At 36.3% G+C, this 16933-nt stretch overlaps 2 protein-coding genes across 3 annotated transcripts; both read right to left on the bottom strand.

The window, feature by feature from the left end:
- Nucleotides 1-1041: 1041 nt before the first annotated feature.
- Rich (guanine nucleotide exchange factor subunit Rich) lies at nucleotides 1042-8834 on the bottom strand. Of its 2 annotated transcripts, none has more exons than XM_072891604.1 (12): nucleotides 8151-8834; nucleotides 7478-7741; nucleotides 6928-7334; nucleotides 6131-6758; nucleotides 5506-5869; nucleotides 4873-5414; nucleotides 4146-4635; nucleotides 3777-4059; nucleotides 3188-3642; nucleotides 2833-2989; nucleotides 2508-2696; nucleotides 1042-2173 (listed from the first exon to the last, which is right to left on the bottom strand). In XM_072891604.1, the coding sequence occupies exons 1-12, from the start codon at nucleotides 8283-8285 to the stop codon at nucleotides 1843-1845; spliced, it is 4245 nt and encodes a 1414-aa protein (XP_072747705.1). In that variant the 5' UTR covers nucleotides 8286-8834; the 3' UTR covers nucleotides 1042-1842. The 2 variants fall into 2 exon arrangements, with proteins under 2 accessions (XP_072747705.1, XP_072747704.1); XM_072891603.1 differs by having other exon boundaries at nucleotides 1044-2173; nucleotides 4873-5417; nucleotides 8151-8833.
- A 614-nt stretch (nucleotides 8835-9448) lies between these two features.
- Ef1a-f2 (elongation factor 1-alpha F2) lies at nucleotides 9449-14688 on the bottom strand. The gene is made up of 5 exons (XM_072891605.1): nucleotides 14629-14688; nucleotides 12530-12719; nucleotides 11644-12252; nucleotides 11159-11434; nucleotides 9449-10909 (listed from the first exon to the last, which is right to left on the bottom strand). Exons 2-5 carry the CDS (start codon nucleotides 12671-12673, stop codon nucleotides 10553-10555), a joined length of 1386 nt encoding a protein of 461 aa, XP_072747706.1. The 5' UTR covers nucleotides 12674-12719; nucleotides 14629-14688; the 3' UTR covers nucleotides 9449-10552.
- Nucleotides 14689-16933: the final 2245 nt, after the last annotated feature.

Raw genomic sequence — 16933 nt, 5'->3', positions numbered from 1 at the left:
CAGTACGATTGTTTAGAAGATTTGTGTATTTGTAATTTATGAGAAGCAAGCTTTTATTATTTTGTGCATGCTTCGATATGATAAGTTTCAAGAATGCAAATTTCGTGGAAGAATGCGAAAGTATTTGTGACTTCTACGAGTTGTGTATCTTAATTTCCTTTCTCATAAAATGTTTTTCCCCGCGATACTCGTCTTCGAAGTTGATATTAATTCGAGATTGTAAAAGATATATAGCCTTACAAATTTATTCGTTCGTAGAAATTCTACCAACGAATTGAGAAATAACGATTTGATAAAAAATGCTTCTATAATCGCAACGTAATATTATTTCTTTAATTACGTGTCACAGGATAAAGATTAGATTTTCCTCGTTTATATGTTTGAGAAGTCGATTCTTTTGGATGATAATTGACGTCACTAAATAAAAGAAATATGTGCTGAATATGAAAACATCTAAAAAGTAAACGTTCTTCGCGTGTAAAATGTCTTACTGGAATGTGGAACACAAATAATGGAGCGCAAATAAAACTGACATTTTTAGTAATACAATTCACATAGAATAGACGTTAACATAGATTAAATATTAACATAGATTAGCCGTTAATAGCTCATCAACTGTTCGTGTCACAAAAAAAATTATTCATTAGTCATCAAATAACAATGTGACTCAAACGTAATGAATATTTATAGAATAATGAAACAAATTATATCCGTTTATGTAAGCATCACTTGAATCTGTAATTCAAATTTTATGAAATAAAATTAATTGATAATTCGATTAATAGAGATTGTATATATATATATATATATATATATATATATATATATATATATGTGTGTGTGTGTGTTTTTCTTTACTCTTTTTTCGACCTGCAAGTTATCCTGAAAGACAAAAAAAAATGAATAAAAATTTTATAATTTTTAAATGAAATTCTTGAGAAATAGTGCAATTGTTCTCAGATTTTTATCTCTTTCTATAATTTTTATGTATTTTTGATTTTAATTCGTTAAGTTAACGACCAACATAATTACCTAAATAAAACAACATAATTACATAATTAATAGAATAACAAGAAGTTTTATGGGAAAATATAACATATATTTTTTTGTATGATTATCTATATGTATATGCATCTATATGTGTATTACAATATGTATAAATAGCTTATCGTAATAATTCTTATCACTTTATGTATTATGTAATTATCATTATAATCAGACCTCTTGATACGCCAATTTTGATTTAATGCCTCTGAACCACTATTCATTCATATTGGCTTCGTTATATTGCTATTACTATTGCCCACAATTAATAAATGAGCCACTATCCACATTTCATATATTACTGCTTTTATACATAGCACTAAAATTCTTTTAAAACAACTGATTTGATCGCATTTAAATTTTATCACGATGTAACATATATTTTAACAATAATACCGTAAATGTATATATAATACACATGAGTCATACTGCTCTTTTCACCCTGTAGAATTCAAAATCTGCAATGTAGAAAACGTTTCAAAATCCTATTTACAAATTTTACACGATTTTTTCAAAGGACTTTTAAAACACCCCGTAGACAAAGGACGTTAATATCAATTTTAGAAGCTATTGTCGCATTACAAAAGTTATCCTTAATCGATACTAGAACAATTAAGGCCTTAATTAAAATGTTAAGATAAAATCTCTTTAAAATAATTATGTTACGGTAATATATGGTATTCTTACATTAGAAATATAATTGAATAAGATCTTTATGCTTAGATGGAAAAAACTCTTTTGGTAAAATCCCACAGCAAAATGGACAGCCATAACATTCGGTGCTACCTTAAGGCACCCTTAAGAGATTGCACAAGTGCTCTGCGACTTGACATCCTCTGTAATATTGAGATTATTATTGTAATTTCCGTGGAACGCCGATTCCTCGACGATTAAGGATGACTCGTGCGAACGCTCTTCTTCGAGGGGAGCTGTATTGGAAGCATGACTGATTGAAGAGTGTCTCGAACGGGAGAGAGTACCGCGTTGATTACTATTAGCGGACGGAGCCGGGCTCGGCGAAGGGCTCTCCGATATCTGTTCTTGTTCTTGCTGTTGTTTGGTTATAACTAGTCTATTCAATAGCGATATTTGGCCTTGGACATTGGACATAAAAGGACGGTATCCTAGACTGAAATCAGAATACAATATTACCAATATTATTTTAAAGAAACTGAAAACTAGCGATTATTTAATGATTAAATTAATTGATATTGAATAAATATTTCATATATGAATATATGTTTATATCAATCATTTCTTCTGATAAAAATTCCAGCGAAAATTTAAATAGAGATTTTATAAATAATCAAGTAGATTAGAAATTTAAGAAAATACTTTTGCAAAGATGAGTTATTCCTTAAAGCAAACATTTTTATTTTAGTTTACTAATTCTCAACATTTTAAAAACTGCTGTATATGGATATGTTGCAATAATTAATATGTTGAATTTAATACAAGCATACCATTCTGACTGAGACCACTTAGTCAAGATAAGCAATCCATCTCTTAGATTAATTATAGAGTCAAAAGTTTGCATTGGTGCATACGCTGTCCTGACAGTTCTGGCCATGGCCGCCGCGTCTCGCAGGACAGTAGCTACTACTGCAGCCCATCCTAAACAACTGCCTTCGAGAAACAGCTGCAATAAATACCTGAAAAAATTTTAAAACATATATAAAATACACAAGTATAATACTTGAAAATATATACTTAATAACAAATATATACTTAATAACTAAATGACAAATTTCGAACTTTCTTAACGTTAAAAAATATGTGTATTAGTACCTGAGTTGTACTTCCGCCCGACCGATTGGTGCGGAAGTTGATGTATTTAATTCTGTAGACCCTACTGATTCCGGCGAAACCCAACATACAGAGCCCACAATAGATTCTGCGTCGTCTCTCCAGATTGTACTAGTATCGCTAAGAACGCTGTTGGCATCTGAAATTACAAATTTAAAATCATAATTACATAAGAATTATAAAATTACAAATTTACATTATAATTTAGTTGAAACAACATATATCCATACTGGAAAATACTTTCTGCTATTTGACAGAATATAAAGATTTGCAGCTTTACAAAATTTGTGCAAAGAGAAACTTATTTAAATTAAAAAACAGAATATATAACTCTCACCATTTATCAGATTTGGCGTTAATTTAGCTTCTGCAGTTGGAAACTGCGTCTCTAAGCTAGCGACAGGTGAGACCAGCGTTGTATACGGTGGCCTACCACTTGGAAGACTAGTGTATCCGCTGTCAGGTAAATCAATGGCCAAATTCGGGGATAAGGTCTCATCATCGGAAATTATAGAGTGTAGGGAGGTGAGACTAGATCTTCGAAATTTCTGCAATGTTGGCAATGAAAGTGTTGGATATGGAAACGCAAAATCTTCATGGACCGCTTTTAAAGTGCCGACGTAATCGTCGATTTTCGCTGCTCTGTCACGCTCTCGAGCAAACCATGTCACTAGATGGAAGTCGAGACGAGCCGCGAATCTACCCAAATCGGTCAAGCGGCGAGCTGAAAGCAGCCGCCGGGCGTGACGTTGTAAAATAACATCAATAAAGAATTCCTCTGCCGATCCTTCCCTGGAACAGAAAAAATATAAATTTAATCAATTTCATTAACAATAACAATATTTTCAAGCAGAATTTAAGCCAAATACAATTTTGAGATAACATTTACTTTCAACGAATGTAAGGTATTGAAAAAAAATATTTACTTGTTCTCAGTTTTTTCGTTAGTTTTTACTGTTGGCACCGATTTTTTTCGTCTCATAACAACATTCCGGGTTTTTTCGAGCATAGAGGATGGTGCGACATCTTTCTCGGATTGTACTTTAGGTGTAGTTGTAGTACTGTAACTGCGGCTCCTCGAAACTTGCATAGTACCCAAAACCAAGGACAGATCATCTTCATGCGGAGAAAGAGGAGGTGTTTGGGGAGGGCCAACCAGTTTTGCACTACCACCCCACGATGTACGTGGAGACTCTACATCATTCGGATCTAAACAATAAAAGATTAAGCTGTAACAGGTTGTATGTGTCTATGTATAATAATTTATATATATAAAAATCCAAGATTATATATACCGATTGCTCTAAGAAATCTCACAAGATCTCTCGATAGTTCCCATCTACCTTGCTCTAATGCGGCATCCAACAATAACGTGGCGTGTTGTCTACTGACGGAAGACGGTTCTAAATTTTGTAAAATGATCAAGTAACTGGCAGCAGTATCAAGTTCTTGACGCTGCAGACAATCTTGTAACAGCTGCTTTGGAGGACCGGCGACGGAAAACAGATACGGCCAAAGCGCGATTTCGGTCTTGCGAGCGCATTGTACGACTGCTCTGGCCCAAACGCCGGGAAACTCGCGAATAAACTCTACGACGGATGGCAACTGAGCATCTGGAATAGGATCCTTACTCGTCGCTTCTTCCTCAAGGACCTCATGAAGCAACAGTTCCAACGAATGCGGGAAATACGGTAATGCGGAACACGAACGTGCTATCTCCCATGCATGATAGCCCAAGTTTCGATGTATCAACTGACGCAGAATCTGATGCAGATATACTTGACTCTGAAATAAAAATCATTACCTTTGAGTATGACACAGTTATATCAATAAAGATACACAGGAAATAAAGGAAACAAAAATAAATTCAATTTTTAAATTAAAAAAATTTGTCTCAAATAATTCTTTTATAAAAAATATATATCTGTAATAATTCTTTAATTAATATATGAAATTAAATTTCTGTGTTATATAACAATTTTTAATTGTATATCTAAAATTATAAAAAAATAAAATAAATACCGTAAGCTCCAGTAAATTGAAGGGCAGTGAAAAAGGCGAGTTAGTATCCGATGTGAACAGTACAGTGTCGTTTTCAGCTCCGAGTAAAATCGCATCCTCAAAGAGTATTGCTAGTGGATAAATCCGCAAGTGGAAAGGCAGCATTATTCGTTTGCTCATAAAAGCATGAGCCTTCTCTTGATGATTGCGGAACAGCGGCAACCAAACTCGCATGCCATGCGCTCCACAAAATAGCCACAGAGCCTCCGTTAAATGCGGCTTGTCTCTCCTTGAACGTGATGGCACCCAAACGTTCTCGACGTATGACGCTAATACCGTTGGCGCACCGCACGTAAATCGAATGTCCGAGTTATCGGTACAATGTTCACGTTGAACCATGAGAAGGCGTCCGGAAACGTTTAGCAGGAGACTCTCGGGATGAGGATGACTGCCAGCGGTCTCTGCGCGGATCGTAGTCAACGTAGCACTGACCACACAAGCAGGATGTATACACAATCCACTAATGTCCACCGTCTGTATTCTCGTTAGCTCGATACTGCCAGCTTCTAAAATATATAACAGCATAGCCATCATTACTGAAATTTTTACTGAAATTTTTTTTTAAAGCATTCTTGCACTGATTGTATCACTTACCAACACCATTTTGCAACTTCATATCATATATGCTAATCTGAGCATTAGAACAGAATGTTAAGAGCCTTTCTTTCATCGTATTCAATAATAACACCTGTGAGGGCATCCTAATACTCTTGACATAATTATTATCTAATCGAGTATCGCGCGGATAAATCCTAATTTCGTCTTTATCATCCAAGATTGAATAACTGCTAGCTATGAGATATCCTTTATGCCACAGCAATCCACCAGTCACTATAAAATCCCGCTCTTGACTCTCGTTGCCGAATAATTTCCATTTCCTTGAGGGTAGGGAATAATGCGCTAATCCCGTTCGACCGGCCACCGCCAGGCTCAAACCTTCACTGTCTATTGCAGTATACTGTTATACACATAATTAAACATATAATAAACACATTATATAATGTAATATAAAAGAGATAAAAAAGAGAAAACAACATATTAACATTTTTTTTCATTTATATAATAAATGTTTAATTTAATTACTGATAATGTTGTATTGATTAACAAGAAATCGTATCAACTAATAAAATTAAATAACATGAAAGTAAGAGTAACAGTAATTTTATATATTATGAATTACGTTAGTTTCTCTTTACAATTGTATTATTATTATACTTACCCGAATTGGCCAATTAGAGCCACTGTATGCAGTTGGAATGGGCACAACAAGCCACTGTTTACAACCGGCGAGTGTCTGAAGCATACTGTCGTTAGGCATTTCAGTTGCAAGATGAAAACCCGAAGCTGTCGAAGATAATCCGGCGCCTAAATTTAAATACAGTCTGTCCTCGCCTTGAAGGTACAGATGCCCGTGGTGGCCCATGCATGGGTTAATAGTCAGAGGACTTTTAGCGAAATCCAACTGGATGAGAGAGCGACTTAAACTGAACGTTTCGTTACCGTTTTCTTCGGTAACTGAGGGTCCTGGAGATTCTCGTAGCATCCACAATTGATAACCTTCCGCTGACCATTCCATCGTATGGATATGCAGAGGATTATCATGCATCAGATCCACTCGTAGGCCATAATCCCATTTCAAACTACAGAGCAACAAAGCACCAAAAGTACTCCACAATGCTAAACCACCGCCTTCCCATGCTAGGGCGATAGCACAACTGTCGGGCGTCCATCTGAGACATTTGACGCTACCTGGTCGACCTGGATAATCTTTGGAAGATAAGCTCAGAGTGTGTGACATCTCTAAACCTCCCGTTGTTTCATCGACATAATAAACAATGCCTTCGGAGCTGCAAATCAAATGTGTAACTGTTAGAGTTATATATTAATTATATTAATTAGAATATTATTTTTGTCAAATATATTATTAATAACAAAATATGCTTTTCTTCTTATAAAATAATTACGTAAATATATTTACTAGTTTACAAAAAACAACATTGTAAAAATAACACTTACTTTTGTCTACCAATGGCAATTAGTCGATACTTATGATTAACAGCAGCGCAAGTAGCATCGTCCAAATCTCGAGCCCAGATTCCTTGCACTTGATTCGGATCAAACTTCAACGATTGAGCAGTGAGAAATGCAGCTTTACCATTACTAAGCACTATAGCAAAGCCTCCAACAAGAGGCGAATATTCAATATCAGTGACATAGATATTGCTCTCTGTGAGAGGCACAGCCACAGTAGAAATTTGTTGATCAATACTGAATGGTATACGTCTCAAATCTAAAGAATAGTCGCGGTTCATGGTACCATCCCATTTGTGACGTACTACATGGCTAGTTTTGGTCGCTACCATGAGTTCATCTCGTATACAAACTAATGAACTGATTCCGCCATCGATCCAAGCTGACTTTTCCTATAAACAAATGGAAATGTAATTAGTTTATAATCTGAATAAGTTAAATACTTTAATCAGTCTTACAATTAAGAAGTAATTTTTATCTAAAACTTTCTCATTATGTGTAACTTAACAAGATAATAAATCATTAGTAAACTTACAAAACTCAAGACAAGAGATGGAATGATTTCTTTGATAAATAATTCTGCGCTATCTCTTTTCAAGCTGGTGACTGGTGAATCTCGCTGTTCGTAAAGTCCCCGGCCCTCTGGACTGCTGTCCGAGAGCCGGTAGAATAACAGATAACTGTCTGACGTTGCAATGACCAGCATACTTGAGTCTGGTCTCCATTGTACCAAAACATTCTCACCATGTTTTTGTAAGGAAACTGCAGATCGTCTGCTAAATACAATTGGTACACAGGGCTATAACACAAATCATGCTTTATAAATTATTAAATACAAAAACATCCACAAAAAATTACAATAAGAATTATATATAGTTTAACAATATATAGAAAATTTAATTATAAAAGCAATGCAAATTACAGAAGAATATTATTAAAAATATATTAATCTCCGTGCATAGAATATTATTATCATTATTGCTGTTATGCAAATACACTATTTATGACAAGAGAATGCTTGTATACAAAGTCCTAATCTTAACAAGTGTATATGTATGTATGTATGTATGTATGTATGTGAACATTCCAATTAAAGAGTTATTAGTATGACATTAATAAAGTTGATTTCAATAAAGAATGACTGATGCTAAAATTGAAAAAGAAGATTCCTAGGTCGAGTAAAAAGACTTTTGACCTAAAATACGTGCCTTGCAGTACCAGATGGTGAGAGCATCCTTAGTGAGAACGGCAAAGAGAATTTTGTCTCTGTTGCACACCACGGCGTTTATTTCACTTGGCTCGCTAGAATTCAGAACCCGCGGCCATCCTACGGGGAAAAACATGATTTCTGCGAGACCGTCTTGTCACTTCTCCTCAAATCTCTTTCATGTTTCGCCTACGTTTATCCCCGACGTTGCAAATTTGACAAGTAAACAGTCCATAACCTCTCCACGCATAGCGCAATTAAATAGGTTTAATGGCAACTGAAATGGAATGTATATGAAATGCACATTGAACGTGTAAGGTTATCAGAAGATCTGTTATTTTCAGCTGCATTTTCTCCTGTATTTTTTATCAATTAACTTTTTTCTTCTTCTTTTCTCTCTTGAATATAAGCTCGACGTCATTCAATATCTTTCACTTTTCACTTCCGATTTAGGCATTTTCGAGTCGGACAAATCGTGTGTGTGTGCAAATATTCGTGTATTACTATGAAATAATATCTCATTAATTTAATATTTTATAACGCATTATTATTTCGTTCCTTATCTTTATGTTTAATCTTTTTCGCATTCTAAGCGGATTTGAATTGGTTTGAATCTTTACTATAATTGTATAAGTATAGGATTCAGGTTTTTGATAAAATATTGTCAAGTTATAAATCAGCTGATCGATTCTGTCAAATCTTCCTGTTTCGCAAAAAAAAAAAAAAAAAAAAAAAAAAAATTACATACTAAGTACAGTTACACACGAGTGATTTAAGATAATTGTAATATAAAGTATGAATCAGTATGAATCATACTACATCGTAAATATGTAATTGAAGTAACAAGTTTTGATTGGTTCGTCATATTCAACATTTTTAAATAATAATGCCTGCACGTTGTTATATTGGATGTAAAAACTCTGATTCATACCTATTATAGTCTTTAAATACTTTGCTTTTTTCGCGTATCAATAACATCTTTGTATATATTTTGTTTTTTCTCTTTCTACATTCTACAATACGGATTCTAATTAGTCTAATTGTTACGTCATTTTGCCATTTTTATTATACATTCTCATTTGTCCAGAATCTTCTGTAATTGAAAATACTTTAGATTACGTCCTTCTTATAATCTTCGTATGTAATAAATAAATTACGGTTGTATATTTAATGCATTTATTGAATAATACAGCGTTTTAATTGGAATCTTTACGTGAAAGTGCCTGTGTAACTTTTAGGCACGTTACAAGGAAGATGAGGGATCAGGTTACACATTGGTGATAATGAATCACCGGCATCTCGTTTCCGTAGCTTTTTTTTATTTTCGCTCTTACTCGTCATCATTGGTATTTATATGTATATGTACAGAAAACTGTTATAACCAATGTAATTTGTGAAGAATCGCGGGATAAAAGATGCCGAGTTATTGCAAAAGTCATTCTTTTCTTTTTGTGTACGCACTTGTTGACATTAGTCAATAAAAGAAATACCTCGTAGAAAAAGTGTTTCCAAAGAACTTGGATTTATCTTATCTATATAATTGCATATATAATAGAAAGATAATTATTAGAAGAAACAACAGGTCCCATATCCCAACAACGAAATCTACTTTTGCCAAGGCCTATTGCCGTTGTCTCTTCTCTAGTTTCCTGAATTAATACAGTCTCTCTGAACGTGATTAATATATAAAAAGCTACCAAGAAGACAAAAGGAATATACGGAACATCGCTGCGATATATTTTAATATCTGATATCGGATCGTATAGCTACCATAGATGTTAGAGCGATAAATAAGGAGTTTTTTTTCATAAGGATGACAAACGTAACTCGAAGTTAATCGAGTGACAATGTCGACGTAAAGTAATAATGACATGTTCTTCTCGAGTATCGGATATACAGAATTTTATTTCCGTATAATTAGAAAATATAATTAAGCCGCGCTAAATTATGATGTTGATGTTCGTTATGAAGTTGTTAGATAGCTCGCGTGGTATCCGCTCTCCCTCCTTGAATGTGATTCCAGCGAGATGAAAGCACACATCGTCTCCGATCCGGTTCCCGTCGACCACGGCGTTTCCTTTCCTGCGGAATTCCTTGCGGTGGAAAAAGTGACGGAGTAACCGTTTCGACAAACGAAATGTCCGCGTGCCGAGGAAGCGCGGCAGCCGCGCGACTTCGCGCACGCGAAGACTCGATCTTCGCGATTGAATTGTAGTTTTCTCATTTTTTGTAGCCGGTAGTTCCACAGATTCAGCTAATGATGGCGGTGATGTTACAACATTCATCTCGCACGAATCGCACGAGGAGAGAGGGCGAACTACGTCGGCTGATGTACGCCGGTGTCCATCCAGTGGCATATTCGCACGGAAACTATCGGTATATGCACGGAAGCTATTACAGTAGTTATTTCTTCTTTTGGGCTTTCTCAGCGGCCTTGGTGACTTTGCCAGTTTGATCCTTAAAGGTGACGGCCTTGATGACGCCGACGGCTACCGTCTGACGCATGTCACGGACCGCGAAACGTCCCAGAGGCGGGAATTCTTGGAAAGCCTCGACGCACATGGGCTTGCTGGGAACCAGAGTGACGATGGCGGCATCACCGGATTTAATGGCTTTTGGATTTTCCTCAGTAGTTTTGCCGGTACGGCGGTCGCACTTCTCCTTAATCTCGGCAAACTTGCAGGCAATGTGAGCAGTGTGGCAATCCAACACAGGCGTGTATCCATTGCTGATCTGACCGGGGTGATTGAGCACGATGACCTGCACGAAGTAAATAATTATGTTAATTTTAATATGCTCATATATTATTTATATACTTTGTTTTAAATGTAATAAAATTTAAAAGTTACGACACTCAGACGTACTCGACCATCATTAATAATCAATCTAATACTTATCATTATTAGAATAATTTTTTCCGGTGGAAACCGCGAATGAGATATATACTTTTTCATCATAGTGCCAATAATAAAAGTTGTAAGGAAGCATAATTAAATGTATTAGACATACCTGTGCAGTAAAATCAGCAGCACCCTTGGGTGGGTTGTTCTTGGAGTCTCCGGCAACATATCCACGACGCAATTCTTTAACAGATACGTTCTTAACGTTGAAACCAACGTTGTCACCAGGCACAGCCTCTGTAAGGGCTTCGTGGTGCATTTCGACAGACTTAACTTCAGTGGTCAATCCAGCAGGTGCGAAGGTAACAACCATACCAGGTTTCAGCACACCAGTCTCGACACGACCGACAGGTACTGTTCCGATACCACCGATCTTGTACACGTCCTGCAATTACAAGAAATCATTATTACCTCGATTCAATAAAATTGATTGTTTATTTTATACTTAGCATCTTATAGAATCAGACACTCTTAGCCATCAATGGATCGAGGATCCTCCGGTGGAAACCGCGAATGAGATTATAAAAGTATCATCATATAAAATCACTCATACATTAAAAAAATTAAGAATCATAACCAAAATATCGTAGTTACTTGAAGAGGAAGACGAAGGGCTTTATCAGTCGGTCTGGTGGGTGGCAAGATGGCATCGAGGGCTTCGATAAGGCATTTGCCGTCAGCTTTGCCTTCCTTGCGCTCCACAGCCCATCCTTTGAACCAGGGCATCTTGGAGGACGGCTCCAACATGTTATCTCCATGCCAGCCGGAAATGGGAACAAACGCGACTGCAGCCGGGTTGTAGCCGATCTTTTTGATGTACGACGATACTTCCTTCTTGATTTCCTCGAATCGGGTCTCAGAGTACGGAGGCTCGGTGGAATCCATCTTGTTAACTCCGACGATCAGTTGCTTGACGCCGAGGGTAAAGGCGAGCAAGGCATGTTCACGGGTTTGTCCGTTCTTCGAGATACCAGCCTCGAACTCGCCAGTACCAGCGGCGACAATTAGTACAGCACAATCAGCTTGCGAGGTACCAGTGATCATGTTCTTAATAAAATCTCTGTGTCCAGGAGCATCGATAATGGTAACATAGTATTTCGATGTTTCAAACTTCCACAAGGCGATATCGATCGTAATACCACGTTCACGTTCAGCCTTCAATTTGTCCAATACCCAAGCGTATTTAAAGGAACCTTTGCCCATCTAAAAAAAAAAAAAAAAACAATTGTTTCTTTTATTTCAAATTTCTTTTATATCACTTTTATTAGTTACCTTTATTACAGATATTTTAGTGTCAAACTAAATTTTTAGATAAAATGACATTTTCTACTATCAATAAAATTGACAATAATTTATTATTAAAAATTATGAATAAGAAAAAAATATATCATTATTCCATAATGCATTATGCATTCAACGACACTATATATTATAAGATAATTATACATAGCATGCTTTTACATCTTAAAAAAGTAATTACCTCCTGGGCTTCCTTCTCGAATTTTTCAATGGTACGTTTGTCGATACCACCGCATTTGTAAATCAGATGGCCAGTCGTAGTGGATTTGCCAGAATCGACATGTCCAATGACGACAATATTGATATGAGTCTTCTCTTTACCCATTTTGTGGTTTTAGGCAATATCAGTTTCTCCTGTACACGATTTTATACTGAGAAAAAAAAACATATTAAATAATTATTATTTCGATTCAGTAAAATTGGTTTATTTTATATTTAATATCTTGTAAAATCAGACACTCTTAGCCATCAATGGATCAAGGATCCTCCGGTGGAAACCGCGAATGAGATTATAAATATATCATCATATAAAATCAAATAAAATTTAAAAGGATAATGTGCAACAATATTTAATTAACATTGATCAAATTTTCAGATTTAATTCTTAATATCAAAAACCGACAACTCGTACCAGGTTATAATTAATAATGTGATAAGCAATATGGAATCGGATGATGGTTGGAGCAATCGAGCTTGAGGGGAACAAAAAAAAAAAAAAAAAATCAATTCGTATTTGAAAAACCTCTCCATACGCGATAGAAACGTCATGTGACTCGATATTGCACAAGATAGTGCAATCGTTGAATCACCTTGAACGCGTGAATAATCTCGATCGGAATATTCGGTCTTTCGACGGTGTCTTTGTCCGCCGTCCACGTGGCCGAACGTGAACATTCGAGAATGGCAGCCGGCAGCCATTTTGTAAATGAGGAGGAGCGGCGCGCTGTTGCCACAATTTTCGCGACGCTCGGCATCGCGTCACGATGCCACGTTATTACAGATTTTTTTCGCGAGATTCTCCATCATCCGAGTGGACCAGGCATACCGTTGTCCGCGGCCCTTGATGAAATCGTGGGCCTCATGGCGGTCATTCAGCCAATTTTTTTGCGAGTCACGCCGATCAGGTGGCCAAATATGCTGCATCCTTCGCGCTCGAAACGTGCATGGAAAATTACGGATACGATCGAGTTTTCAGATGCTAATTACAGCCGGCTTTCGAGAAAAAGGAGAGAAATTTAAATTCCACAAAACTGATCATTATCGTACAGATACCCGGATTTTCTTTGCGTTTCGTAACGATCCGAGTGATCCGATTAATTAATATCACGACAGATTGCTTTTTCGGAAACGTCCGATGCTCGAGACGGCGAGTCGAGATACCGCCCAGTTTTTTTTCTTTTTTTTTTTTTTTTATCGAGCTGAGATTACCCTCGATGACAAGATCCGATATTAAATTTCCAGCATGCGTAATTTTATTTTTTACGATCGACATTTTATTTTAACGCGATCCTGATTGTACATTCTTGGCTATAAAACAGACATGAAGAATTTGATCAATGTTCCGGTAATATTCGCGAGACTTTCGTGATTTCGTTTCTGATTGTCTGGGAGTCGATCCCGTACATTCCGGAGGCCGACGTGCAAGGTCGTCGTATTGCACACGGGCCTCCAGACCGTGGACTCTCGGAGGAGAACTTTAACCTCGTGCTTCCGGTTTTTGGCTTTTGCCCGCTCGCGTGTACCGTAAATATCGTTATCTTTTTTCCTCAGGTCGAATGGAGATCACGCGAGAACAAAGACGCCGAGTTTCGTATCTTCTCCAGGCGACGAATAACTCGTGACCGCCCGAGCTCCAGCACTGACAAGCACGCGGCCGCCATAATGCATCCGGTCTCTCTCGCGATCCTGGACGCGTCCATTGCCGGCACGATTCTTCCACCGGCATTTTATTTTCCCGATCGCATTTATCCGATATCTCGTCTCGTTACCGACGACAATAATACGACGCGAATCGACGCTCGTCGTCGACACGCCAGTTTATACGTTGCTTCCGATCAACCGGCCAGACGGATCGAAAGGGAGAACACCGGCCATGCGGCCGTTTGACGAAACGGTGAAATTCTACGGGAAACCGCGACAAGATCGAGAAACTGTTGGCACAACACAACACGCCGTAATCCCGACCGTCGTTCTAATCTGTACCTGTTGTCCGATGCTATATCCTCGGTACGAGATTCGTCGGATAGTAATCCGGTACGCGAACTAGAAACAACCACTCACCTCTAAGGTCCACGACAGAAAGAGACCGTTCAACGAGATGACATGCGCATACGGCTTCTCGACCGTAGTCTCGCACCCAGTGTCGTCACCGCGTCGATACTAGCGCCACCGCTCATAATTTCGCGGCATGTTTTAAAATACCTAATGTTAGACAGAATTCGTAGCAATAAAACGCGAAATAATTTTTTCTTATTTCTCGATATTTTTCTTAGCCTTTAATGTAAATTGACATTTTTTTTAATCGCTTGCAGTTCATCGGACGCGTCTGGGTTCGAGGCTACAGTTACGCAGCGCGCGCACGCACACCGTACGCACACATACCCATCGGAAAGAATGTGTGCATATACACACACACACGTGTCCGGGTCTCGTGTTTATACATATAGGCGCGGTCCTAGGATACGCGCACGTGTGTGCGTGCATGGCGGAGGTTACGAGAAAGAGAGAAAAGGACGGACACACGTGCGAGCGAGATGACAAGCTCGCATCGCAATCGGTATTCGGTATGCACTCTGTGATGTGCTTATGCGTTCGTGCGCAATGCATGTCTGGTTCAATTTTGCTATATCGAATCGCGTGATATTTAACTTTGATGCGAGAAGCAGCAAATCCGATGCGTGTAGTTTCTCTCCATGGATAGATGAGTTGTATGCACGAATGCAGATTTGTTGCATCGATTGCGTCCCTTGATGCGACGTCGTGCGATGTGTTGCGTCTTTTATGTCGAGATATGGTCTCTCTCTCTCTCTCTCTCATTGATTATTTATGTAAATTAATATCGTAAGCTGATTATGCTGTAGTGTCTGTATTTTGAGGATGGAATGCAAATAGAATTCTTATAGATAGCTTTCTCTTTTTAAATTTCTTCATCAAAAAAGCATAAATGTTACGAAATAACATTTTCTTAGAACGTTTATCAATGTAATAACACAATATGCGCTACTAATATATATGTTTTAAAAAGAGTAATATTTTGTTTTTTTTTATTCTTGTTACTGTACGCGGTTGTCTTAAATTAATTAATTTTATCGGAAAAAATTACAATTTTTTAAAATGAATTTTATAATTAAATCTTTGAACAAAATGAATTTACAACATATTCATGTTTGCTCTATTTACGAGATATCAATGGGATCGATAATTCGGTCATCGAGATGAACGGTGAAAGGTAAAGAAAGGAGATTATACGTGCTTGGGGCGTTAACGGTATCTGTTACAGTTACAACTCTGGATCTCTCACCGTTACGATGTGGATTTATCTACTCAATTTTAATTAAGTAGATGATAAGGACAATACTTCTCTGAAATTACTACTCTACTTTCAAAATTTCGTTTTTAAAAACGTAAAAATTCATGAGACTTTTAAAAATTTAGTTTCTAATTTTAGCGATTTGACTTTTAAAAATAATTATTAAAATTCTTGAAAAGCTTTCACTCTTGCAAAAATTATGCAATTTTTAACATTTGTCCTCCATTCATATACTATATACATAATATACACTATATACATAAACATATATATGTTAATTCTACAGACATAACGATATTTTACTCATATAAGCTTTCACATTTGCATTTATTACTCTGGAATGCATTCATCTCTAGTTTCTAATTTGTAGGAACATTCTAAAATGTTGATTTACAACTTCTAAAATGTTAATGAATTGTTATTCGATTTGGAGTCATAATTGCTGGCACACAAAATTTAAATTCATATTTTATATTCAAATCTCAAGACAAATAGTTTAATTAAAAAAAAAAAAAGTTGATTACATTACAAAAATGGAATAAATACGATGATAATTGGAATGATAGCATGTTAAGAGTCATCAAAGTATTTGACTAATTCAATAATATATATATATATATATATATATATATATATATATATATATATATATATTAGTATTATTAAAATAATAAAAATCTCCAATTGTTTGATTTCAATAAAATTCTTTTTTCTTTTAGATATAATGCTTCTAGAGATAATTTGCAGCTTGAAATTCACAACTTCTATCATTATATTTGTAGGATCTTGCATATATTTATATATTTTCCAGCTATATACATATCTCTATGTTGTAAATCCTTGTGAATAATTTAGATAATGAAATGATATGTTTATTGATAGATGCACCTTCGTGAAATTATATATGCTTATTGTTAGATGTACTTCCATGAATGAGAATTAAAACGTATCACACGTGTATTACTGTTATCGCATGGGCGTTATACGATCACGTCTCTCGCGATAGGACTGAATGACTCATTAAAAACCATGAATGAATAACATATGTACATATAC

Source organism: Anoplolepis gracilipes, chromosome 4 (assembly GCF_047496725.1).
Source record: "Anoplolepis gracilipes chromosome 4, ASM4749672v1, whole genome shotgun sequence".
NCBI lineage: Eukaryota > Metazoa > Arthropoda > Insecta > Hymenoptera > Formicidae > Anoplolepis > Anoplolepis gracilipes.
This window is presented reverse-complemented; position numbering and strand designations above follow the sequence as displayed.